This window comes from Crocodylus porosus, unplaced genomic scaffold (genome assembly GCF_001723895.1).
Source record: "Crocodylus porosus isolate Cpor-Errol unplaced genomic scaffold, CroPor_comp1, whole genome shotgun sequence".
NCBI classification, from domain to species: Eukaryota; Metazoa; Chordata; order Crocodylia; family Crocodylidae; genus Crocodylus; species Crocodylus porosus.
The window spans coordinates 39,466,701-39,493,962 of record NW_017728910.1 but is presented as its reverse complement, the minus strand read 5'-3'; the positions used below and the strand labels follow the sequence as shown (position 1 = coordinate 39,493,962).

General features: G+C 41.2%; 1 protein-coding gene across 1 annotated transcript in view; it reads right to left on the bottom strand.

Moving 5' to 3' along the window:
* EPHA4 (EPH receptor A4) overlaps window positions 1-27,262 on the bottom strand; it is a 162,051-nt gene that overhangs the window by 19,686 nt on the left and 115,103 nt on the right. The window contains exons 6-13 of the mRNA XM_019533078.1: window positions 18,217-18,341; window positions 16,980-17,139; window positions 15,721-15,832; window positions 6,414-6,472; window positions 5,546-5,659; window positions 5,146-5,331; window positions 864-925; window positions 140-349 (exon numbers count right to left, since the gene is read on the bottom strand). Of these exons, the coding sequence (XP_019388623.1) occupies window positions 140-349; window positions 864-925; window positions 5,146-5,331; window positions 5,546-5,659; window positions 6,414-6,472; window positions 15,721-15,832; window positions 16,980-17,139; window positions 18,217-18,341 (1,028 nt within the window). The remainder of the gene's footprint in view (window positions 1-139; window positions 350-863; window positions 926-5,145; window positions 5,332-5,545; window positions 5,660-6,413; window positions 6,473-15,720; window positions 15,833-16,979; window positions 17,140-18,216; window positions 18,342-27,262) is intronic.

Below are 27,262 nucleotides of genomic sequence, written 5' to 3'. Positions count from 1 at the left end.
AGATCAGATGTGAACCTATCCTAATGTATCTTTTTATTTAAAAATACTGACTTTCATGCATGCCTGATATTATTTAAAATAAAGACCCCCAAATCCTTATTAGCAGGAAAGTAAAACTCCAGAATCTTTTCTGTCTTACCCGTGTAGTATACGCTGCTTCAGGATCATCTTCGAGGACACGAGACATGCCAAAATCAGATACTTTGCAAACCAAGTTGCTGTTGACTAGTATATTTCGGGCAGCTAGATCCCGATGCACATAACTCATGTCAGACAGATACTTCATTCCAGAGCCAATGCCACGTAGCATCCCTACCAACTGGATTACTGTAAATCTGCCATCATTCTTCTGCAGATGAGGAAAGGGGGGGAGGAAAATCTCATAGTATTAAGTTAAAAGCTACATTATTGCCACTGCTAAAACTGGCAAAGAACATACCTCCAGATCCCCATCTTGACTACAATTAAATGCAATTCTATTTCCTTAGTCTTCTGACTTGGGTCTATAATTCACCAGCAAAATCCAAACCTAGAGGTTTTGTCAGTTTCCTATGATGTATAGAACGTATCCAGTTTTAATTAATCTACAGCACTGCAAAGTTTTCAAAAATGAAATAAATCAAAACGGTTCCCCATTAAACATGGATTATTTAAGACCCTACTATTTTAAATGTTTCATCTCCTCTGTATTCCTCCACCAGCTACTGACAGTAATAGAAAAAATAATCAGGAAGCATCTATCATGTATGCACATCCTTGAGTTTCAAATACATCTCTTGTATCCCTCCACCAAAAAAAAAGAATCAGAAAGCATTTCCCCATGTAAAACCTTTTTGGGTTTTTTATAAAGTAGACACACATACCCTGAGGAAGGCATCCAAGGAGCCATTTTCCATGTACTCAGTTATGATCATGACCGGTTTACCTAGAATTTGCAAAAAGAAAAACACAATTCCTTGATGAACACCAATGTTAATGAGATAAAAATGAGTTGCACATGATTTTACTGCCAAGACACCTGTCTTGCACAATCTAATTTAATTTTAAAAGCGCTGAGCTTATGCCTCAGCTGTGGGGAGCTGGAAAAGAAATATTTAAGATCTCCATCTGGAAAATTAACCCTTTCAGAAACTTGTTGATAATATCTTTAACTGAAGGGGCCAGAAGTCTCCAGGGAATATATGACCAAATCATTGCTCATTAAATAAGAAAGCAATGGGGGAGACCCAGACAGACCTGTTCATACTTGAAAAATCTTTAGAATAATTAATTGTTTGCTATGCACTTCCTTTTCCTTCTTCTGAAAACTCAAGGCTTTTAGGGGTGGAGAGCTGTCAGTGGTTACAAGTTATTCAAATACAGCTTGATTCAAGCAAGATTAATAAAATAAACAAAAAAATCTTTCTCTCTGACTTTGCCTAATTGGTATCCATATTCTGTGCATCTCACTGTTTGTAAATTAGTCTTATCCATGTGCCTCATAAAATAAACCACAGGATAAATGATTCAATGAACTGCATCACACATAGGGTTGAATGCAGAAGTGACACACAATTTTCCACACTGGGTGCATGCATACATGCATCAATGCGCTTTCCTAATGCTTATACAATTTAGTAACTCCAATGTGAGGTACTACAACAATGAGCATTCAAAAGTGCATATTTTTTAAGTGACGCTTAATGCACAGTAGCCTATTTTACTGCTCATTAGTGCAATTGCATGGTATTTTACATGACACTTCAATATGCAGTAAAATAGGCTACTGTATGTTAAAGCGCACATGTTGATATGCCTGATGAAAACAAACTTCAGATAAGTCTATGGAAGTAGAGAAATACTGTCTTATTTTCCTGAACTGTTTTTCTAGTCACTGCTGTGCCTCATGATGATGATAAATATATATATTTATTGTGTGATATTATCTTTACCTGTTTGACAAAGCACCGATCTTGTTAATGTTTAAGCATGTGCTATACTTTAAGCATGCGAGTAACATCAACCAGTTAAAGGACTAATTATGATCAAAATTTAGCAGCCAGTAAATGTTTGCAGGATTGAGGTTAATATTATTGTCCCATTTTAAAGATGGGCCATGTGAGGAGTACAGAAGTTAAGTGATTTGCCAAGAGTCAAATAACAAAGCCCAGCTTGGGAGATGCTGTCTGCATTCTATAGGGAGATGAGAACTTTTAGCCCCAGCTGGATGAAAACAACTTGAAGGTGTTTAGGTCCTCACCAGACACAGATCCTTTGGCTACAGCTAGTGGCAGTCAGGCACAGAAACCAAGGCTCATTATTCCCAACTCTGCTCTACCAAATGGAGTGGGGGGCAGGGGGGTTCCAATCCCAGAGAACATTTGCTTTTGGATTTATACTAACAAAAGCAGCTTGGAATAAAGGAATTTTACAAGAGGAAGGAGGTTCAACAGATCTGCGACCTAAGCTGCAGATGCTTTCAATATGAAGATAGAGTTTAGCTATCAAACATTCAACTTTTCCTTGCTCTATTCACCAGCAGGATCTTCTCAGAACAATTGGCTATGAAAACTGCCCTTCTGTGAAATATTTTGGCTCTGAAAATCTCCCACAATTATTTCTACGTCAGCGCATTTTTCACTCACCAGGCTGCCTCCCCTTGTGATTCTGTCGGAGGTTCACGTTACAGGAATAACCCTTTTCTGATTAGAAAACAATATGCTAAAGGACATGAATAGACTGTGAATTGTGTATCTTTTTTTGGTTTTAGGTTCAGCCAGCCTCCATCAAGCCTCTGTGGGCTTTATGCCATTCCTGTATCTCCAGCCATTTCAAGCAATGCCAAAACACTCATTTGTTTTGATCCTGTGCACATTTGCACATGCAAACTAGCATGGGTAGGAAATGAAAGTCAGGTAGCTAGATATCATGTATCCAATTTGCATGAACAAAGCCTGGGTTTTGAACAAACAAATAATTGTGTCTTTGTGTATTTAAAAGCTTTGAACAAATATTTGCATCCTTAAAGGAAAGGGCTGAGATAAAACATCACTCTCCCTCTCACCTTTTGCATTGGATAAATCACCTACCCTAGTATTCATCAGAAAGAATGAAAACCACTCTAACCCAATCTGCATATTTTCCGATTTCATTTACCCTTTGCAACTGTGACTGAAGTCCTCTGCCAGAACAAATATGTCTAAATGAGTTTTAATTAACCTTCCACAATCAAAAGACTCTATGTCAACCTAAAAGGAAGAGATACTGTCTTTCAGTGCATTAACACATAATTTCATTACTCAGGTACTTCTTGAGTAGCAGGGAAGCCAGAGGGGAGAACAGAAGCTCGCGGTGGGGGTGGAAGGACAAGTTGCCATCATCTAGTCAATTATTAAAGTACTCAACTAGCAGCCACTAATGTATTCATACTTTCCACCTCTCTCCTCACAGCCCCCACTTTCCCACTCCAACTCCACAATTTATCTTGCATTTTAATTTTCCATTTATTAAATGCATTCATTTATCACAGTGTTCAGAAAACCTGCAGGAGAAATTGAGACGAATGTCTTCTTAAGTAGCCCTGTTTACCAAGCCGCAGCAGCAGCAGCTCTAAAGCATCCAGGCTGGCTTGGAGCAGAAGTGCTGCCTACTGGGAGCAAGGCCCCTGGGTTAGGCTACCACCTCCTTGGTGAAAATTTAAAATTATTTGAATTCAGTGACAACTGCATTATGCAAATGGATACAGTCATTTATAACCGTTACAGCTGTAATAGCGCAGGGTTTTAGGGCCTCGGTGGGATTTTAATACAAAGATCCCCGTTTCCTCTTTCTGTTTCAGAGGTGCTGTGAAAATCACTGTCTACAGCAAACACACTCTGAAGGAAACAGACCTGCAAAAATATTTAAAAAGAATATTATCTTTTAATAAAAGAACTAAGGGACTTAGGGATGCCTGGTAAGCCACAGGTAATAACACTATGAAGATATTTTTTCCTCTAGTGAAGCCTGCCTTTTAAATAAAAGCAAACAGTGACATTTTATACTATCTCAGCAAAGCCATGCAGAAGAAAATGTAAGAACATAATGGGGGAGATTTTTCAAAGGCACAAATGGAAGAACTACAGATCCATTTCCCATGAACAGCCTGACAGGACTGGATGGGTTACTGCCATTTTTACTTTTGAAAAGACAGAAATTTTATTCTCTTACTGTTACCGGTTTTTTAAATCACTTTTACTCATTTCTAATATGAGCTCGTTATATTATGGGCTCCTTTATCAGCCATATTACTGCAATATCTAGAGTTCATGCGTTCTTTATTGATGAACAGTAGATTAGATGTACAAATCACTCCTGTTAACAACAAGGGATGCAGAAGTTCACCTGGCTACCTGTGCCACACAGAAAACAAACACCCTACAAGTACAGGATCCTTCAGGGATAGCAGTCTTCAGCATGTTCAGCAGATCTGCTAGCCAATACCTTTGTAGAGGGGCCATGTTAAACAGCAACTGCTGTTAAGATCTCAGTGGCCCTTTACAAAGTCGGACCTACAAAAGTCTCACAGGTGTGTTTTGGCATCTGTTGAGCTCTATCATATTCTTACCAAGTTCATGGGCTCCATGAATACTAATAGACTTTTGAAAAAATGATCGACCAAGTGTCAGTGTAAATAGAAGCAGAGCTATCACACCCATAAATCAGAGAGCATATAAGCACGTCGCATACTAAAATAAAGACTATTTCAAAGGCTTGAGCCATACATCTGTGCCTTGTACTTCAGACATACAACACAGTAGCATTGTTTTGTTTTGAAGAAGTATTTAAAATGCTTTGCTAACCATCTGCTTTTGCCTATCCTGTTACAATCAGCCCAATCTAGCAAAGATTTGAAAGATGCCCGCCTGGCATAGCACAAAAAGGAAAGCCCTGTGGTATTAATTCTCCCAATAAAATCTTGCACAAGCTGCCTGGAGATAGGGTATCAGTTGAAACCATAAACCCATTTATAGCTGACAAGAAGATTAATGACTTGTCCTGCACCGATTTCCTCCTATTAGCTATCAGTGGATCTGCTCCATCTGTCATTTCACAGGGAAAAACCTAAAGAGATTTAGTTTCCCAATGACTTCTAAATTGGCCTTGTAATAGAAACAGACTACTCACATTTGGTAACAACACCTTCCAAGTGGATGATGTTGGGATGGTCAAACTGTCCCATGATGCTGGCCTCACTCAAGAAGTCCCTCCTTTGTTTGTCAGTGTAGCCAGCTTTTAGAGTCTTGATAGCAACACAGATCTCTCTTTTTCCCGGCACTTTGAGACGCCCACTGCATACCTCACCAAATTCACCTGCAGGAGAAAGACCAAACACATAGCTATGAATCACAGGTACACGTGAGACTGTTGCCAAGATGTAAATTGTCAGTGCTCTTCTGAACAAGCCAATTTATTTTAAGGAGTTGTTAAGCTAAGGATAATTAGATCCCAGGGCACCTAAACAGCAATAAAGCTATGTGTTATAAAACCAGATTTACTACAGAAATGCAGATGTCCTGAAACTTACCCACACCTATGACTTTTTCGATCTTTATACAGGAGGCATCGATTTCTTTGGCAAATTCCCGCACAGCTTGGTTTGGATCCTCATATGTGAAAGGATCCACGTATGTTCTAACACCTGCAAGGCAAAAATGTTTCATTTGAAGTCGCTGATCTACATGCTGCTGAGCATAGAACATATGAGAATGATATCTTAATAGTATCCAACAGCAAGGAAAGTATAAAAAAAAAAATCACCATAAGCTAAGAATGACTGAAAAAAGAGAAAGAGATTTCCCAATGGGATTTTTTATGAAAACATTTTATTTCCTACATACTGCAACCGCGCCCCCCCCCCAGGCATCTGCCAGTGAATGAATTGCACTAATTACTATCAGTACTACTAGCTAGCTGTACCTCAGGGACCAAGAGAATAATATACACCTAACTACTATTTTGGGGTCAGACTTCTGAGCCTGCCCCACACTCTGTATGATGGAAGCAACAGCACATTCAGTCTTCAGGAAGGTATGCATTTCCTCTGAAGCACCTTCTCTGATTCAGCCAGAAGCATCTGTTAAATGTGTTGTGGGGAAAATTATGGCTAGTCAATATCACCCAGAAGCAGAAGTCATGAAAACCTTCCAGTGGGAAGGAATAATGCAGAAAAAAGGGATGATTCTAGAAAAATTCCCTCAAAATCCCACAGGTGAATTTTTGAATGTTTCTAGCCACACACATTTGTCTGCTACCAAGATGCTTAGGTCTGGTGAAGAAAAGCAAAAAGGAAAACAAAAATATTCATCTCAAGAGTGTCATGCCTTATTTTCTAAGCATAGGAACACATGCTTTGTGAACCAAATAAAAAAACCCCAAGCACCACTGCCTTTTACCTTGATTCAGATGTTTCTCCTCATCTGCCTCTTGCTTAGCTTTACTGTACTTACTGCGTCTGTTGGAATGAAAAAGAGCACTGCAATTCAGAAATAATATCTTACTCAGATAGGATCTCAGTCCTTGTGACCTGCCAAGACTTGAATTATTGTACCTGCCAGGACCCGCATTCTCTGTTCCTCTTGCAACAGCTGAAGACTGAACTTATGCCTATAAAACTGCAGGAAGCTCTATTCCTTATGCTGGTTTAGGTGTTAATCAGAGGTGCACTGATACTTCAGTCCATATCATATTGGCACTGATAAAAAGAAAGTTGACATTATCGGCAATCAGCTTTTTTTGGCTGATGTGACCAATAATGTCATCAATAAATGCTGTGTGTATGTGCGCTGCCACAGCCTAACAGGGCCAGGAATGGAGCCAGGTAGCTTGGGGAACAGCGTCCAGCTGGTAAGTCTGTTGGGGGAAAGGGGTCAAATCGAGGTCCTCATGGTTAGGGAGGGAGTGGGGCTGGGAGAGGGGCTACAGCCACCTCAGAATTCACTGTAGCTACCCCCTGAACCCCCAGCCCACAGCAACAGCCTGCCCTTGCCTCATGCACAAATCCAGGGGGCATGTGCCACCCCATGCCTCCCCCAGGGATGTGTACAGTGGTGGAAGCCTCCCCCACATCCACACCCGCATGCCCTGGATATGCTGCTTGTGGCTCCATTCCATGGCCTTCCCCCCGCTCTGGCTGTGCAATACCTGGCCCTGGCCCAGCCCAGCCCTACTCCCACCCTCAATCGCCCCCCCCCTTCCCTCTCCTCTATCTCATCCCCCTAACAGGCTTATCAGTTGGACACTGCTCTCCAAGCTGTCAGGCTGCACAACAGCAATTGGATCAGTATCAGCCAATATGGCTTGTTAATACTCAGCCATCAGTGTCAGCTCAAAAAAATCTTTTATTGGTGCTCCCCTAGTGTTAATGTCATCTCCAAAGGTATAAAGGGAAACAAAAACCAAATTTACATCTGATTCACCAGGTACATGCCTGAACTTACCATTTACATTCCCCCCCCCCTTTGTTTTTCTAATTTCCAACTATTTACTTTGAGTATTCCTTGCTTACTTTTAGTTTTCCTTCACTCATTTTTCCCCCTCGTCCTTCCCTTCTCTACCCATTGTTTTTCTTATTTCCACCAATTTACATTCTCACTGACTTTGTCACACTTTCTGTACACAAACTTGCAGAGAGAACAGAAGGCTGGATGGGAGTGCGGGGGCCTGCACTGGTGTGCGGGGGGCCAGGGTTGGCGGGGCCCAAAGTGGAGTGGCAGGAGCACAGGGCCTGGGCTGTCAGGGGCTCTAAAGAGCTGGGCCAGGTCCCTGCTCTCCCTGCTGGTGCAGCCTACCCCAGCTCCATAGGCTCCATAGAGCTCCTGCCACCCCGCTCTGGGCCCCTGCCAGCCCTGGCCCCCGCACACCAGTGCTGCCCTGAGGTCTCACCCAGCTGTCACTGCACTCCCCACCACTGCCATTTGCCCCCCCCCACCTGCCATCATTTTCCCACTTTGCTGCTCACCACCACTGCTCCTCCCCACCCCCCGCCCACCAGCCGCTTTGGCACCATGTGGTTCCCAGCTACATCGCTACATTACAGGACCTGGCCAGCCCTGAGGACTGGGGCAATCACCTGTGGTCGTCCCCTGCTTCACTGTCCCCCCCCAGTTCTTAGCTGAATTTCCCTCTCAGGCCAAGGGAGGCAGGGAACATCCACAAGGTCCCACACTAAAAGCCTCTACTATGTAGAGGCTTTTGGTTGGGGGGCTGGGAGTGGGGCAGGGCCTGGAGGGTCTTGCTGCTGTGGCTGCTGGGTCCTGCCACCGGCTCCCCATGGGTCTTACTGCCACTGGTGCCTTGTCATCTTTGACAGGGAGATAAATATTAATTTTCTAAATTTTTAGGGGCCCTGCAGGCTGGATAGAACAGCCTGACAGGCTGGATCTGGCCCATGGGCCATATTGTGCCCACCCCTGGAGTAGAATAAGGAGCCAATATAGGGGTAAAATAAGACAGGGACAAGTTGGGCATAGGGCAAAAAGAGGAGGATGGGAAGAATGAGGTATGGCCACTATAAACACTCCGTTCCAGAGCCTTGGAACCTAGTATTCCCTAATCTCACTATCTGCTGTCAGCCAAAAGCTGTCTCATTCCCAATGCTGTGGTTGCCCCTATAAAGAATAACAACCTACTAGCACTACTGTTTTTGCTGTCAGCCATTGTGGCAACCCGTAACTTTTAAGTGCTTGCATTTAAAAACTTTTTTTTTTTTTTTTTAAATGTGGGTTCTTGTGTGCACTATATGCTAAATAAATAAAATGGAGAGGGAGGGGGGTGGAAATTCAAGCTATATTAAGAGCCAACCATTGTCCTTGATCCAGGACAACCCTCAGTAACATCAGTGGGAATTGTGTTCAGGCACCAAGAATGACATATGGCATAAATGTCTGGGACCATTTTTTTTTTTTTTTTTTTAACTGGTTAAAGTGAATTAAAATCAAATCACTTCAAACTACAGAAAATGCACCCTGAGTGCAAGCAACAATTTATTCAGTTTTTCAGTTGCTCAGGGGTGACCCATGCTAGTGTGAACTGAACTAAGCCCACTATTAATTCCCCAACTTCTACAAATTAATGGGAGCTACATAGGATCCACATCAGCAAAACATTTGGCCTGGCATCTACAAGAGCACAGCAGGAAGTGATCTTTGGCAAACTGGGACAAGTCAGCATCACTATTACTGAGCATGTATAGAATGCTTTCAGTTAAATAAACCATTACCATACAGCCTCCTGTTCAGGAGAAGATATTCTAAATGTTATGTATGACCCCTCTCACCAATTTTAATTAATATTCAAATACAGATGTGAGAAATGAATAGCGAGTGTTAAAAATTATTTTTAGATTTTTAAAAAATACTTTTTATCTTATTTGAAAAAAACCCCAAAACCAAAACCCTAAATCTTAATTTAACAACACCCCCACCCCCCCAAACCCCAGGATGTATGGCAGGTAAAAGGAAAAAAAAAGATTACTGTTCAAACAATGTAATTGTAGCTTATTAACTTTTAATAATACCTTCCAAACTAACTACCTAATTCCAACTTCTACCTTTGTCACCTGCTGACCTTTTCCCCTTGGCTTGGGGCGGGACTCTTTGGTCTACTATTGTCCCTGTAAGAAAACCCCTGGAAGCTCATTATTCAGTCACTAAGCCATAGGGAGGAGAACTAGGCATGAACTGACATTCTCAGACAGCTCACCTGAATGACAGGAGACCTTTGTCACAGATTTGAATTCCATAATTATAGGGATTTTGCTGGTGGTGATTAAAAAGGGGTGGTGTTCAGAGAAAGAATACAGAAGCTTTCAGGAACTACAGGGGTCAGAGATGCAGGCAAGCCTACAGGTGGGACTTGGAGATAAAGAATGGGTAGGCCTTTCCACATAGGCCTGCTCCACAAACAACAAAAGGGGATATTAGTGGTTATTGTGATGAAACAGCATGCACTCCATGTGTTGCTCTCCCTGCCATTGCAGTGCTTCTGCCATCTTTACCATTCATGAACAAAATAAGAACTAAAGGGTAAAGCAGCTCTGATTAAATACCGACTGCAGTGCATAAGTACAAGGCTAAAACTGAGGTAATATACTGTCCTAAAATTCATTAGCAGGAGGTAAGCAAACCTTTTCAACTAAATTCAGACAGCAGAAGGTAAAGCAATCTAATAGCCAGGAGATTGTCTTATATGACACTTAAATAACCAAATGTGTAGAACTGTATAGAAGTCATTTTCCTTTGTCCAGCTCCTTCTTAAAATAAAATATTCACAACAAGTGTTTCCCAGGTACTCTTTAAAAGCTACCTTTGAAATAATCTAAAAATTAGAAGCGTGCTTTTAGGAACCACTGTTTAGAAAGACTCAAGATGCCATCTGCCCTCTGCTCTATGAATTTGTATGTTTTAATCTAAGGAAGTTTAAACTAACATTTAGGTGGATTAATTCTTATGTTAATACAAACTCTTGTAGTGACTGAACAGAGTAATGTTTTTGAGTTGCCTGTAGGGAAGCAGACAGTGGGATCCTTAAAACAAACAAACAAACAAACAAACCAAACCAAACCAATGAATAGCATAGCAGGTGAATTCTGGTTTCCAGATTCTGAAGTAAGGACATGAAGAACTCAATGACACATGACAGTAATAATCCAGTTTTCAAATGTGGGGACCTTAAATGTATTTTCTGATCCCACATACCTATGCTGGCAAACCCTCTTAGTACAGATGGTTTGGTAAACAAAATAACCTTTACTGGTATAAATGACATCCACAACAGACTTTCTATGAAAACTTAAAAACATAAACCACCTTCCCAGCACCACCCTCTTAACCACTACGGGTGTTACCAGTTTATATACCAACACCCCACACCAGGATGGCATCCAACCCTGTGTTAACATAGCTACAAGAGCAAGATTACAACTCAGAGTACAGACCCAAAGATACTACTGAACTTATACACTTCACCTTCACACATAACAGCTTTACTTTCAATAACCAACACTTCCTCGAGACCATGGGCACTGCTATAGGAACTAAAATGGTCCCACAGTTTGGCAACCTTTTTATGAGCCACCCACAAGAAGAATTCCTCAAAGACTGCACCATCAAACCCTTGCTATACTTAAGATATATCGATGACATCTTCATAATTTGGACTGAAAACCTGCAATCTCTGATTGAGTTCCATCAGAAATTCAACATTGATCACCCCTGCATCAGACTCTTTCTTGAATACCCCACGACCAACATTTCCTTTTCAGACATGACAATCGCTATCCAGAATGGTCAAATACAGACCACCATATACAAGAAACCCATGGACCAACACACATCTACACAGAACTAGCAATCACCCTAAACACACCAAGAAAGCTGTAATATATAGGACAAACCCTCGAATTTACAAAACACCTTTCAGAAAAGAGCCTACGAACTTCATCAACCCAGTAGATACAAAAAATAATGGACTACATGAAAAACAGAAAAAGCAGACTTAGACTCACTCAGGCAATTCATGGGCAGGATGCCCTGGGAAACCAGACTGAGGGGGAGAGGAATTCAGGAGAGCTGGCTGTACTTTAAAGCAGCGTTTCCCAACCTTTTCCATTCCACGGCACACTTACATGAATAAAAACACCAGATGTGAAGCTGGATGTGGAGGGGGATGGCATGTGGCCGGATGTGGAGAGACAAAGGGGGAAGGTGGCGTGGCACTTGAATCACTGGCTGGAGCCATGCCCCCTGCCTGCTGCTGCTGCGGACAGACAGACACATGGCTCCCCCAAATTCTGCTGCACACCTATTCATGTATGATGGCACACCGGTTGGGAAACACTGTTTTAAAGAACCCCTACTGTGAGTGCAGAAGTAAACCATCCCAATGAGCAGGAGGACTAGCAAGTATGGCAGAAGACCAGCTTGGTTTAGCAGGGAACTCTGCAGTAAAATAAATCACAAAAAGGAAGCTTATAAGAAGTGAAAATAACTAGGGAAGAACAGAAGAAGAGTATTGCTCAGGCATGAAGTCAGGAAGGCCAAGGCACAATTGGAATTGCAGATAGCAAAGGACATGAAGGGGAACAAGAAAGGTTTCTACAAGTATGTTGGTAGCAACAGGAGGATCAGGAAAAGTGAGAGTCCCTTACTGAATGGGAGAGGCAACCTAGTGACAGAGGATGCAGAAAGACTGATGTGCTCAATCCCATTTTTTGCCTCAGTCTTCACAGGCAAGGTCAGCTCCCAGACTACTGCACTGGGCAGCAAAGTTTCGGGAGAAGGTGAGCAGCCCTCAGTGGTGAAAGAACAGGTTAGAAACTATTTAGACAAGCTGGAAATATACAAGTCCATGGGGCCAGATAGGATGCATGTGAGGGTGCTGAGGGAGCTGGCTGATTGCAGAGCCATTGGCCATCATCTTTGAAAACTCATGGCGATCAGGAGAGCAGCTATTCCTGGGAGCTCCCGTGGCCAGACCCTTGCAATGGGGGCAGTTCCACCCTGCTTGCACTGTGCCCAGTGTGCAGGGAGGCTAAGCCTAGAGCCAAAAGTCCCCCTGAGGCTGGCATCCTGCCTTGACCTTGTGGAGCGGTGCAGACCCAGCCAGGCCGTACCTTGGGTGCCACTGGGCACCCCACCCCTCTTGCCACAGCCTTTCCTGGAGTGACCTGGCCCCTTTCCAGGGGCACATGAGGGCTCCCACCAGTGGGCAACCTGGGGTAGGCATGGGGGCCACCTGCCCTCCCCACCCTGATTTATGCCCAGGACGGAAGCAGCTGCTGCTGCACACCGGACACTGCACCTCAGGAGCTACATGCAATGCCATGTGCCTTCCACCACTGGGCAGCCAGTGCATGGAAGGCATATGACATAATGCAGAGCCACGAGGCAATGGCAGCCCACCCCTGCCTCACACACAAACCCAGGGGGCAGATGCCCCCTTGTGCCTATCTTGGTGTGCACAGTGGTGGGACTCCCCCCACCCCATACGAGCCACATCAAGCTCCCACCATCCCACCACCTCCCCTTCAGGGCTCCATTCACTCTTGCCCTTGCCTCCCCTCACCCCCTCCCCCTCACCGTGGGGGGTCTCAATCTGCCCCCCCTTTCCTCCTCCCATGTCCCTTCCCCCCAACACACTTATGTGCTAGGCACTGCTGCACACATGGTCAGGCTGTGTTCCTGACTGCCTGCAGCAGGCTGGACTGGGTGTCTGTGTGTGTGCATGCCCCACCTCTCCCCTCAGCCTTCTGTGTACCACTCGCAGGTTATCTGCATACCACTGGTGGTACATGTACCACAGTTTGTGAACTGCTGACTGATAGACTGTTCTCAGTGGTGGCAAATAACAGAACAAGGAGCAAAGGTCTCAAGTTGCAGCAAGGGAAGCTTAGGTTAGATATTAGAAAGAATTTTCTCACCAGGAGGGTAGTAAAACACTGGAACAGGTTACCCAGAGAGGTAGTGGAAGCTCCAGCCTTGGTGGTTTTCAAAACCCGACTAAACTAAGCTTTGGCTGGGATGATCTAGTTGTGGATGGTCCTGCTTTGAGCAGGGGGTTGGACTAGATGACCTCCTGAGGTCCCTTCTAACCCTAACTTTCTATGATTCTGTGAAATATAGACATTGAATTTATGACACATTATAACCTGCCTAACATCCAACTCCCCAGGTAACCTCTCTACTATTTACTATCTATATTCATCCCTCCACCCCTCCCTCTCACCCACCGATTACCTCAATTTACATCTTCACTGACTGGCTTTGTTGCATCCATACTGGCCTCTAGCTTCTTTCCTATTCCATCCAGGAAGAAGATAGACCAACTGCAGACACTTCCTCAGCCTGACAAATGGTGTTTGTACCCAAAAGCTTGCAAAGAAGAATTTTTCCAACGATCTCAGTTGATTTAATAAAAAATATTGGATGTACCCAAAGAACATTGTCTGCCAGCATCTAAACTGGCTTGTACTAGTCTGGCAAAATCACACACAAACAAAACAAAAACCAAAAAATAATTTTATTTATTAATTAATCCAAATTATAAAATAACAGTTCCAATATTCAATTTCTAGTGTGGATCACAGCTCAGATGCCTTATTAAGGCACCCACCATTACAAACTGAATTCTTTTAGTGATATTTCTAGTTATTGGAATCTACATAGTGAGGCAGGCAGTGCATAACTGGTATTCACAGAACTATCTGCAAAGAACCACCATAAATTTTACTGTCTTAATGTTTCATTTATTTTGCTATGCCTTTCCCCTTCCACAGCCTCTTTGAAGCCTGCTGGGGACATCTTTGAACCCACTGTCACCTAAGCTAGGCCAGCCTTTCCTCCTCACTACTAGCTTGCTCTTTATCTTCTCTTTGTCCAATTTAAGCACGTCTACGCAGAGATAACTAAACAGACAGACTGAGTGGGGAGAAGAATTGGCTGGGTACACACCAGCATCAGTGAGTCTGTCAGCTACCTGGCTCCAGGCAGCCTTTCCTTTGACAGCTTTATGGCCAATACTAAAGAGAATCAATGTGAGGGCAAGAGGTTGACATTTCATTTTCTAAAAAGTGATCCATTGAGGGCCAATCACCAAGCAGTGTTTATCAGCCTTGGGAAGTGACATTTTTTTTATTGGGGGAGGAGGGGAAGTAATCATGTCAGAGCAACTCGACAGGCTCAATTCTCCAAGGTGGCAACTCATAATTAGAAATCCAATGTTTCCTGCTATCAATCCTGCCTTAAATAATAAAATGATCACTAAAAGCAGAGAGGAGATTAAGTCATCAAGCTCCGTGATGCTATTTTTTGTTGCAATAGCTTTTAATAAACCTGTCTCTCTGCATTACATTTTCATATGTTCTTTTCCTCTTTCTTCTTGCCAGCACGGATGCTTTGAGCTGAACACCCACAGAAAGCCATTACAATGCATGACTACTTACCAGATATTATAATCACACTGATTTAACTGCTCTTTTCTAAGATGATTTAAAGTGAAAGAGTAAATGAAGAGGAAGTTGTGCCCATTTATGGCTGATGCAATCAAACACTACTATGGAGAGTGGCACAGCTTGCATTCTTTCTCCTGTTTTGATTTGTGGCAATGGTACTTTCAGTTCTCTTCCAGTTAATAGTGAGAGAAAACAGATCTATTTTGAAATGGGAATGCTCCCTGAAACATAGGGCCAGAACTGCTTTGATTACGTTTCCTGCTACATTACTCCCCCTATACTCATAGCATGGAGTAAGTAGTTGTTGCTTCTTTTGTAGTGTCTTTTGTCCCCATAACAGAAGAACTAATGAGGGCTAAACAAAAAATCATAAGCAAGAACTTCTGTGGTTCCCCCTGCAGTTTACTTCACCATTACACTGCCCTTTTCCCCAATCCGAGAAGATTCACTGACCTCCTACCCATTAAACTCAACATTAGATTACTATGTCTACAGATCTTCAGTTGGCTGGCTTCTCAACCTCAGGTATTGGAATCAGCTTTGCATCTGAAGGACAAATAATGCTGGAACTATTACCATTACATTACATGCTGCTGTGGTACTAATGTTGAGAAGATCAAAGCTACATGGAAGAGGTCTTATAATGCAAATGCACTGTTTATGATGCTAATCAAAGAATTCAGCTTTGTTTGGAGGAGACAAAAAGCTCCCTCATAAAAGAAGGAGAGGGGGAGAGAAGCTTAAGTTCTTACCTCCTGCTGATGACAAAGGCAGCAATGAGAATGACTACAAGAACAACACTGCCAGCCACTGAGACCAGAAGAACTGTGGGATTGGTACCATCGCCAATGATGGGGGAAGGAACTAGAAACAGCAAAGATATTCATTAGTGTTAAGCAGCTACAAGACAGCCACCTACAGCAGAAAATCATCCTGGGTAGCACTCAGTGTTTCTTCCTGATTTGCTTAGGTAGTTTAGAGAATTAGACAAAGCAACTCTCCAGCCTTCACTATGTATTCATTTGACACAATTTTCAAGGAAGGCCCCAATTAGTTAAAGGCATTATGTTCAATGATGATTTGGGGAACTTGGATGCTACAGAACAAGGACTCCCACTCCTTTGGCCCTCAATGCTCAGTCAAAAGGCATAACAACTATTTTATTGCCCACCGATCTGCTTCCCACTTAAATATTTTAAAAATGAACCAGATGCTTATTTCCTCATGGATACAGACAGAACAAGCTGTTTTAAAACATCTTCCCTTCTTTCTGGTGGATTGCACATTTAAAGTTTTTCAAGCCATGCCTGAGTGTTGTTAACAAAGAATGACATGACCTGAACTGATATATCCAGACTGGTATGACAGACGTTAAAGAAACAGGTCTAATTATATCCTCTTCTGGTACTGTCTTGGGAAGCAATCATATTTTTGTGGGCAATGGATATGTTACTTTGACTTTAAGAAGAGAGAACCTACCCACAGATGGAATAATCCAAACATACCTCTCTGCAAAAGAAAAAAAATCCTCACCAATTGATATTGATACTTTACAAAACCAGACTAGGGATTTATTCTCTTCTAGATGAGATTTATATTTTGAGGACACTGGAGATAAAAATCCCTCTCAAGTCAATGGAAAAACAGTATTTATTGAGTATACCCAGATACCAATAATTTTTCATTAAGAATTTGTAAACATCTTGTATGCAAGTATGCACCATATCCAAGTAACTATCAAGTTTATCAAGTCAGAATTAAAGAGAATTAGACAAGCAACAGTATAAATGGCAGTCAACAGCCATGTTTTTAAGTTGTATTGCTGTTCAAATTCTCAATACAGATGTTCAATTCACAGAAGTGAAAGAAGTGCAACTTCAGGAAGCAGCTCAATCAAATTCAGTCTTTTGGAAAAAAAATGACGAGAGAGAAAGAGAGAGAGAGAGAGAGAGAGAGAGAGAGAGGATTATGTGTCCTGACAGCCTTCTGCCAACAATGGCTATGTTATTACCTGTATTAGTGGTGAATTCAAAGGGTCCACTGAAGTCCCCATATCCCGCTGCTGTCCTGGCCCGAACATGGAACACATATGAAGTCAAAGGGTTCAGGCCTTTGATGTCTGTGTTCCTAGTAGCTGTTTTCACAATGCGATAGCTGCGCTCATTTTGGTCCTAACAGCAACAAAACACACAAAATGCCTCACTGCATGATGAATCCTGGATCTCTGATTCACTGTTACATCTATTTTGAGGAGACACCTTATGGCAATGGAACTTTAAAATATCCTTGTACAGTTTTTGTTGTTATGCTTAATTAGTACTGGGTTTTGAAAGAGATTTTGGGGAAAGCCACAAAAGATGGTAAAGATGTAGATCTGGTGTTTAGGTATCAGTGATTATTTAAGAAATTTAAATTTAATAGTGAAATACTTTGAAAAGTAGTTAGCTCTGTGATCTCACAAGCCTACTGATGAACAAATAACATTTTATTCTCTTTCTCTCTTTTTCCAACCAACCGGTAGCTACCTATCCAAGAAACCCTTGGGACACATCTGCCAGAAATTCCTTGTCTTAAAAGTCTATTCTTATTTTCTGGCTGAAAATTTTGTCAGAAAGCGCAAACTAGTTCAAATGAAAATCAGTTGCTTTTTTCTGGCTTTATGAAGGAGGCAAGTAAGAGATTAGAGAGAGAGAGAGAGAGAGAGAGAGAGAGAGAGAAAGTAATTGTTCATTTTGCAGACAACCTTGAAAGCAAATGGCTCTTTTCATAGCTTTGTACTTGAGGAGAGACAAGTTATTTGTGGAAATAACATCTCCGTGTAACTTGGAGAGGATGAAGAATGTAATTTTCCTTTTCTTATTTTCTATTAAAAGCTTTCAACCCACACCATCACTCTAAGCAGAAGCTATCAACTTAAACAGACCTTATTATTACAGTGTTATATACTTCATTATTACACTTCTATCTTTGTTGTAAGGCTAATGTCTCAGTACTTCTCTGCTTTATTTATTCTCATTATAAATATGCTGGCTGTAAAAGTTTTGTTCCTAGGAAAAAAGACCCTCCCCAATATACAGCTAGGGTAGAATGTAGGCTATTATTTAGTACAACTGTTCAAGTATATAAAATCCCTAATTGGATATGATTACAAAACTAAACTCATTTGGACCTGATAATGGGATTCTATATGGCAAATAATTGTAACGGAAAAAAAAACAAAACCCTCGTTTGTCTTTTTTGAATAATACCTTCTCATAGTATTTGACCTCATATTCCAAAATGACTCCGTTTGGCCTGTCAGGTTCCAGCCACGCCAATGCAACACTATGCCTTGTTATTTCCTTAGCTTGTATCAAAGCAATTGGAGATGGAGCTGCCAAGAAAGAAAACAAAATTAAATATTAGCCATATCTTATTTTTAAATGAGGTCCATGTATTTTAATTGTATCTTTCATAATCAATAGGCTTTGTGATTCACAAGTACTTCCAGGAATTAAACTTCTTTGGAAAACAGACTTGGATGTGTGCATGTGTGCGTACACATAAGGCATTTTTGTTATTTTGTATAGCACAATGAGGTTTTATTCTACTGTAACAAACCTGTTCTTGGATTTGGCTCCAATAAAATGGAAGCCTCTGAGGTAACAACACAGGGGCCAAATATTCTGATGTTACAGAATGCCTGCAGCCAAACCCACATATTTGGGCTCACTTCTGACCTTTGTGGAATACAATATGTATAAGGCTTTGGAAGTGTTAGTTTTGGCTCGACAGCAACTCCCTCTTTTCATCTTCCAATATTAAGTGGAGTTATTGCGCTATAGTGGTCCCCTTTATGGGACCACTATATATTTTCTTGGGACCGATTCTGCTTCCCCTGAAGCTGAGACGCTTATCCTACTGCTGGGGAGGGAGCCAGGGTGCAGAATTAGGCCCAACATTTGAATTTGGCCCAAATTAATGAAATCTGGCATGCTTGCATCTCAAGAACTTGGACTAGGTTTTGTCATGCTAATTCATTTGCTTTGTTCCCAAGCAGTCCCTTTGAAATCAGGTTTACTCCCAGAAGGCCCAGTTCTCACTTTGGTGAGACTATCTATTAAGGAATGTGCTACCTAACCAGAAACTGGTCCACTGTGGGCTTAAAAATACCCCTCTATCATAACTGGAACTATATAAACATAACTAAATAAGATGGATTACAACACTGTATGTTTTATATAAAAGGGAAGGAAAAGCAACAGATTTTTGGAAAATCCAAAGCATATTAAACCCCCCCCCCCACATCCATGTACAATAAATTAAGGCAACAACAAAAAAAAAGGTAGTGAAATCAACAGAAAGCATCTCAATGTGCACCCAGTGTTTCCTACTGGGGCGCTTGATAGTGCTGAAGTTCAGTTTTGGGCTGGCTAGAAGACAATGCATTCTCCCTTTGGTTGTGACAATGAGATATTCATGGCTCTGCTGAGGGAATAGGTTTTTTAAAGATTTATGAACCCGGCTGCCTAGTTCTTACTGTTGTGTTGTTGTGTGGTCATGTCTCTAGCCAGCTGTTATCAAGCCCTGCCGCTGCTGACAACAGCTAGTACAAATTGTGGGGTCTCTGGGGATAAAGAGGGACATTCATGAAATTTTTAATCTTATCTAACAAAGCTGTTCTGTATAACGAGAGATTAGAGGTCTTTCTAAATTGAATGTATTTCTTTTTTTTTTTTTTTGTCCCTGAAGCTATAGAATTTTCTTTTTTCTTTCTCCTTATCCTCCCCCCCCCTTACTCTGGGATCAAGTGGTCAAAAGTGAATATGAAAGTGTTCCAAAGAAAAAGAAGGACATAATGTGTATCCCTGAAAACGACAGAGAAAGTCAGATAAATAAAACAGCCACAATAAGTGAAGGGAAAATTGAATGGAAAAGCCTCAGAACTATTTGACCATATCATACAGCTCTGATGGGAGAGAAAATAACCAGGAGATACCACACAGTCACAAAAGGGAGTCTCCCTGCTGAAGTAAACTCATCGGGGAGCTTCTTCCTAATTTATTATTTGACAGTTTGGCATCTCTGTTAGAAACGCCTGTGACCCTATCTTTCTGTCTGCCTCTCTTGCATTTCGCCTCACGTACATAGGCAGATCCTGGATGACAGAGGAGACTGTAAACATAGAAGACCATTAAAGAGGATCTAGGTGTGTTCCATTAAGTTATATATGTGACATAACCAGGATTGTTAATATAGCACTTCTGCTTGATAACCCTGTAGTTCTTCAACTGAGGGTAGATCTTTCTCACTTCTCTCTGCATTAAGATTGCTGCTAAGCTAATAAAATGAAAAATCAGGTTCATGGCACATGTCTCTCCCCTCCCCGCACATCACAGATAATTGAACCAGAGAAAAACTTGTTTAGTGAATCTGTGCCACACAGGGCAAGCAAGCAGTTCTTTCCCAGACAATCTTTGGCCTGAACTCAGCTATCACAGAAAGTTTACTTTATGGTTTCCTTTCTTTCTCCTCTTCCTATTATCCATTTCATTTCTCCAGTTATGGATATTAGAATTTAAAGAGGTCTTTCCCCTCACTGGGTAGTGAAGTACTGTATGGAAATACACAACAGTGTTTTGGGCTCTGTAATTCCTTTCCTTTTTTCTGTCCTTGACAGGGTATTTAGCAGAATTCACAGATTCATTGGAATCTGACAGGCCACGCTGTGAACTTGCAACCTCTGCGTTGTCAACTCTGTGCCTTAGCATGCCACCCCAACCCCCAATGCTCTTGCTTGCTTGAAAATCAAGGGCAGCAATGACCAGTTCATTTCTGTCCTTAAGATTTTTCTTCAGCTGATTTCCACAGAACTAGATCAAAGACGTGAAGCGGTTTCATGCTTTTTACAATGGTTCTGCTGCTGGAGGAAACTCTCTCAAAATCCCAACTCTAATTACAGCATTTCTGAGGCCATACACATACACACACATCCCCTTGTTCTCTCATTTATACACAAGAAACCACACTGTTACACTGCACAAGACTGAGAAACAAATAAGAAGCATAGTGGTATTTGGACCATTGGCTCAGTGATATTGTATTTTGATGGCCCATTTTATCAGTTAAAGTCCAGTTGAAGACAAATCTCTCCAGCATTTAAAATCTAAACACTTTAATTGAAAAACTTTTCTGTATTTGATTGTAAGACTTTGGAACAGATATTTCTGTGCCACTACTCACACAAATGATAGGGGTCTGTAGTTAAATGACTGTTCACAGCATAGGCATGCATACACTTTCGTCCTAGGAAGCTCAGTAGCTATAGCTTAAATAATTTCTTGCTCGTCTGTAATTTATCTAACAAAACGTACATTCATTCTAATGGATTCAACACACCAAAGACAACAACACTGGGCTAGTCAAGGGATGGAACAGATTTCTATTTCCATCTTTAATTTCTACGAATGGAACTAAAAGGCACTTCACTCATTTCTCTTTTTTTGTCTCCAATCTTTCAAATTGTTATCCATGTTGTCATTTTCTTTCCACTTCACCCTTAATCCATGCTTTCCTATGATATAGAACAGAGGTGTTAAACTCAGCTGGGCCTGTGGGCCAGTCCAGGTTCAGAGCACAGAGTTATGCATCTGGCCCAGAGGCTTGGAAATTTGGAAGCTACAGTGTTAACTGATGTGGTTCATCCACCTGCCATATTTCTGACCCACAGGCAACCCTGTGAACCAGATGACATGGCTCCAGATCCAGATGACTCCCCACAGACCTAGAAATCTGGCAGCAGAACAGGTAGTGGCACTGTTAATTGCTACATCTTTGGCAGACTTGGCAATTAATACCAATTCCACTGCTGGATTTTTGGACCTGTGTGGAGCCCTGAGCCAGATGACAATTCTGAGGGCTGCATCTTTGGCACCTCTGTTATAGAGTATAATAATTTGATAGCAAATGTTTTTGATCATTTTGGTGCATGGAAATCATACTAGTTTGCAGAATGAGGTAAGAGACTTGCCTTTCCAGAGCTGCTTCTGGCTTTTTATGGAGGCATACTGTGTCCCTCCTCACCATGTGTAGAAGACCTCGAGCACTATAGAATGGGGTTAGGATAGGATGAAAGAATGTCCATGGGCTCTATAACTCCCTAGGTAATACAGAACGGTGAGTGAGTGAAATATAGTTTGGGATAGGGTTGATGTATGTGTATCTCTATGGCTCCACTGGGCAATTACCTTTCTCCCTTTGAAAAGGCATGTTCACTAGTCATCAGGATTACTATACTTGTACAGTATACTTTCCCCTTGAAGAACCTCTCAACTCATCTGCAAACAACTCATTTCTACTTAGAGGTTTGGCGATTTTCTGGGTTGCTTTTTTTTTTGCAGGACCCACCATTTGGCCTGTAAAGAGTTTGCCAGGTTTATCTCAAACTGGTTTCAGCCATTTTCAAACTGGTTTCTGTGTGCAATCCAGCAGTGGAATTGGTATTAATTGCCAAGTCTGCCAAAGATGTAGCAATTAACAGTGCCACTACCTGTTCTGCTGCCAGATTTCTAGATCTGTGGGGAGTCATCTGGTTTAAATGAGTTTATGTGCAATGTCTGTCCCTAGCCCTTGAGTTTAGGCCTCTGCTTTTCAGCTATTCATCTGTAAAATGCTTCACAGGCTTGTGGGGAGGTGAAATATATTAAAGATTCTGAGGTGACGTTATAGAAATGAAGGCCATAAATGTAAGTATAACAGACACTTCATAAGGCATGTTTAAACAGAATAAATTTTCATAATGTACTAAAACCGCTTATACCAGGCCCGAAAAGCAACTTGACAAAACCAGTAATGGGAAACTGGGATATATGATATAATTTTACTGAAATATGTGAAGGGGGGGAGTAGCTATAGAGAACAAGTCAGAAGAGTGAGGCATTTTCTTCATTGTTACTCATTTTGTACTTCTCTTTATTCCTGCTTACCTTTACACTCATTTTTCTTCATTTAGATGCTTTTTAGGAGATTTATTCCCACAGATTTATTAAGAAAATGAAAGTGACACACAAAGAGCAGTAATACAAATAAGATAGTGGTCTGTGGAGTGCTGTGCTTTTTAAAATTCCATGCTATTTTCTCTCCATTTATTTTGCTAATGAGATGATAGGAATGCACTATAACTGAGTGATGTACATGGATTTTACTCAGATAACTGGAGATTCATATGAGCAATATATACTGGGGACATCTAAATTTGGATAGTGAAGTTTTTCAGATAACTATATTGGAAAACAAAAGCATGATGACTTGAGTTCATTCGAACATCAGTGAAAAAACAGTTTCTTTTCTGAGACTACTTTCTTGTCTGCTAATAAGAGACTAGACTAAAAATTTTTACTAAAAATTCCAGAATCCAGTCATTTTCAATCCAACTAAATTGACTGATCACAAATTATATGCCTAGGAGTGTTTTTCTTTCTTAAGATTTCTGACAAGTACAGCTATATTCTGGACTTGGTTTCTAAAAAGGAAGGATGGCCGAACTGGAAGAGATGCCTGACAGTAGTGAGATCTTCAGCAATGGCAGGAATTGTCCAAGTGAATAATGTCTAAAGTACATGGTTGAAAGAGCTGAAACTCTTTCAAAGATGTTGTTTCTTGTAACAGTCATGCACATACATCAGAGATGTATAAAAGTATATGTGTGTATGCACATATAGCAGAATGTTATGTACCACAGGGAAATTTTACCAAACAATTATATTTCACAGTGAAGAATTGACTGGAGATACTTTGGTCAAAAATAAAAGGGCTTCCCTTTTGCAAAAGGGCTAAGTATAATTTTCCTCAGTTCAAAGCTCAGCAGTTAATCTCCCTTAAAAACTTCACTCCCTACTGATGTGAATAAAGCAATTTCCTTTTATCTACTTCCTCAATAACCTACCATTAAACACCTACTAATAGTTTTATTGCTGCAGTTCTGTGCTTGTGGCCTATGAAGAATGAGAGAACAGACGCACTACAGAAACTTCACCCAAATGCCATAAAACCATTTCCCAGGGCCAACAAACACAGAATTATAATACTTTTAGGGCACTTGAAAGGATAGCAGTGGCAGAGTGACAGCATTTCATTACTGGTTCAGATTAGATGAATGGGGGAAAAACAATAGGAAATAAACAGATGCAATGAAAAGTCTCCAGTCTCTAGGAAGTCAGAAGTGAAAACAGTTCTTAATGAAACTAAGAAACTTGAGTAGTTGGATGTCACAGACATACAATGCCCTATGTTTCAGTGAAGAAGCCTTCTTAACCATAGCAGGGCTTACTTTCTATGCCCTAGGATCTGAATTTAAATGGATCTTGTTTACTCAAGGGGTCTTTCACTGATTGAAAAATATACCCACAGTTTATACATTATCTGAGCTAAATTCAAATAACGTATTTAAATTTAATTACTTCAAGCTTAGGATTTTTCATGCTTTTTTCTATCCTCAACTGAACACAACACCACTTATTTGTTCTTATCAATGGCTATGCACTCTAAAATGCTGTCAAGCATCAAAATTAAATGCTTGAAATCACTAATGATGTTACTGTGATTAAGGGTTTACCTTCCAGCATAGATGCTAAAAGCCTGCTCCATTATTAATTACTTTTAAAAATATATTGAGGAACTAAACAGAAAAATCCCTTTGGGAAAGCAAAACAAACAAACAAACAAAAATCAAGTCAAATCTAGTTATTGGAAGGAAAAAGAAATGCATTTACAAAGACTTTTCTTTGCATCTATACCCTGTAATAATACTTTGCATTTGATTTTCTAAAAATAACATTAAGTTAACCTCACAGCATGAATAGGATTCACATGGGTTTTCAAAGGTTTCTAAAATAAATGAATATCAGTCAACCCTATGGTGAACAGCACCAGACTCTCTGAGAAGTCCCACAGACTTCAACAAGAGCAACAATATCAGAATCTGACCCTCTATTTTTAAATGCACTGGTTTTAATTTTAAAAGGCAGTAGCTTTATTCTGTCTTAAACGATTATGTGAATTTCTGCCTACTAAACAGTAAAGCTTCTACCTACCCCACTCCAGTATCTTTTTCGAATGAAATGCTCCAGTGGGCTTTCCTGAGAGAGCCTTATTTTTTGAATTACAGGCCCTGACACCTAACTCTGGGTGTGTATTTTGGGTGCTCAGCAGTCAACCTCTGAAAGGGTTCATAATTTTTTTCATGCAAATAGTACTGAATCCAATGGGAATTATATGTGCTAAGGGCTAGGGGCACACATTACACAAACTGGTTTAAGTGATCAGAAACTGGTTTAAGCCTTGAACAAAACAGACATTCAGTGCACATAAATCAAGCTGAAAATTGCTGGAACCAGTTTGAGATAAACCTGGTTGGATGTAGTATCAGACTTAACTGATTTGGGTCAAACCAGTTTATGCAATGTCTGTCCCAGACCCCTTCCTGGTTTAAGTTAAACCCAGCATCCCAGATGCTTTGCAACCCTGGGCGGGGCTCTGCTCCAGCCCAGCAGGGCTGACCCTGCCTCTCTGCTCCCTGGCTGGATCTCCTGCAGAGATTGCAGATACAGTGGCATATGCCTGGCTTCCTTCTGCTTCCCCTTCCCATCCCCTGCTCAAGCAAGGATTCCCCCTCCCTCTGCATTACACAGACACCTCTCAGCATTAGCTAGCATATCACATGCTGGTTACATCCATGCTGTGGAAGACATGACAAAGGTAGACAGAACAGCATCAGCATAGGGCTTTTTGGAGCTCATTAACACGTAGCTGGTAATGTCCCTCTGTTCCTTCCTTGGAAAAAAGTTGTTTAAGAAGAGCTTGAACTAATGCTAAAGCTTTTCGTTTGATGGGCTGATAAATGCTAAACAACTCCCTGTGCCTGTGTAACTCCCTGTTGTGTTACTAAATGCTCTGTTATCAAGTGGGGGAGGAGGGAAACCATCCCTAATGAGAAAGTCTGGCCAGGGCCTGGCCACATTCTGCTCCCCCCACCCCCCGCAGTTCAGCACTATAGAAGGGAAAAGAGGCCTGCTCTAGCACCCCCAGCTTCTAGCCTGAGCCGCTGCAGGCATGTGCCAACATTTCCTTAGTTCAAAAGGGTTGTCTGTATGGTTACAAACCGATTCAGCCTAACCAGGTTTAGTCTAACCTACAAAGGTTGAATCAATTCAGGCTTAGGCTTTTGAATGTCTGTCCCTAGCCCAAGTCTCCAAATGTAAGAGAGAGCAGTGGATCTACATGACATGCCTTCTGTGCTTGCATAAGGGAAATATTAGTATATAGATACAAACTGGATACGTGCACACTTTTGAAAAACTTGGCTAGAACTTTAAAGAAATTAAAGAATTTTTAAAATTTCTTTAAATTTTTCTAAACTTAACTTCTAAAAAATTTTGCAATTAAAGAAATTTTGTTTGCAAAAATCTTGTTGGTCTAGTAACAGATACCTTTACTACGAGTCCTGATTGCCTTTTGGCTAGAACTTGGCATTCTGTCTTCTGCCCTTCACCATGATTGTTACCATTTTTTTTCCTTGAGGACAGTTAAAAGTATAGTACAGATCTGGGGATAGTGTAGGCATCCAGTTCCCTCCCCATGTAACTCTCTCTCTCTACATTATTGTAACAAAGTCCATTTACTAGTAATGGATGGTTGGAATTTGGATCAAGATACAGGAATTTGGTTGCTTATCTGACCAATGGAAACTCCATAGAACTCTCTCTAAAGTTGTTTTCACAGAAATCTCATACAATCTCTTTGATACTTCTAGGAATTCCCTAGTCTAGTGGAAAAGATAATTGGTCTGCTACACTCGTCTACAACGAAACTAAAGGGACAGAAAGATTAAAACCAGCCTCATCATACATGAGCTTGGTAGGGAATTTTTGGCCATCAACAATAACCTGCATAAACTACCTAGGATCATCACCCAAGTCAAAAGACCTGCTAATACATTTCTGAGATTCTACAATGCGCTCTGAATAATCTGAGTTTTAGGGAAAATGAGTGGCTGGCTCTCAAGTCAAATCACGAATAATCAAATAATGTTTTCAACGGCACCTTCATAAGGGAAATGTAACACAACAGAAGTTCAGTGCATGGTAAACTGCTTTCCAAATGGCCAAAACTGGTTTAAGATAAACCTGGATGGATGTAGTATCAGGTGTATTGAACTTCTGTCCCAGATCCCCTCTAGAATCAAGTTAACTCAGTCCCCCAGCACCTCAGGATGTATTGCACTTCCCCAGCAATGCCCCCACTCCCTTGCAGGGTGGG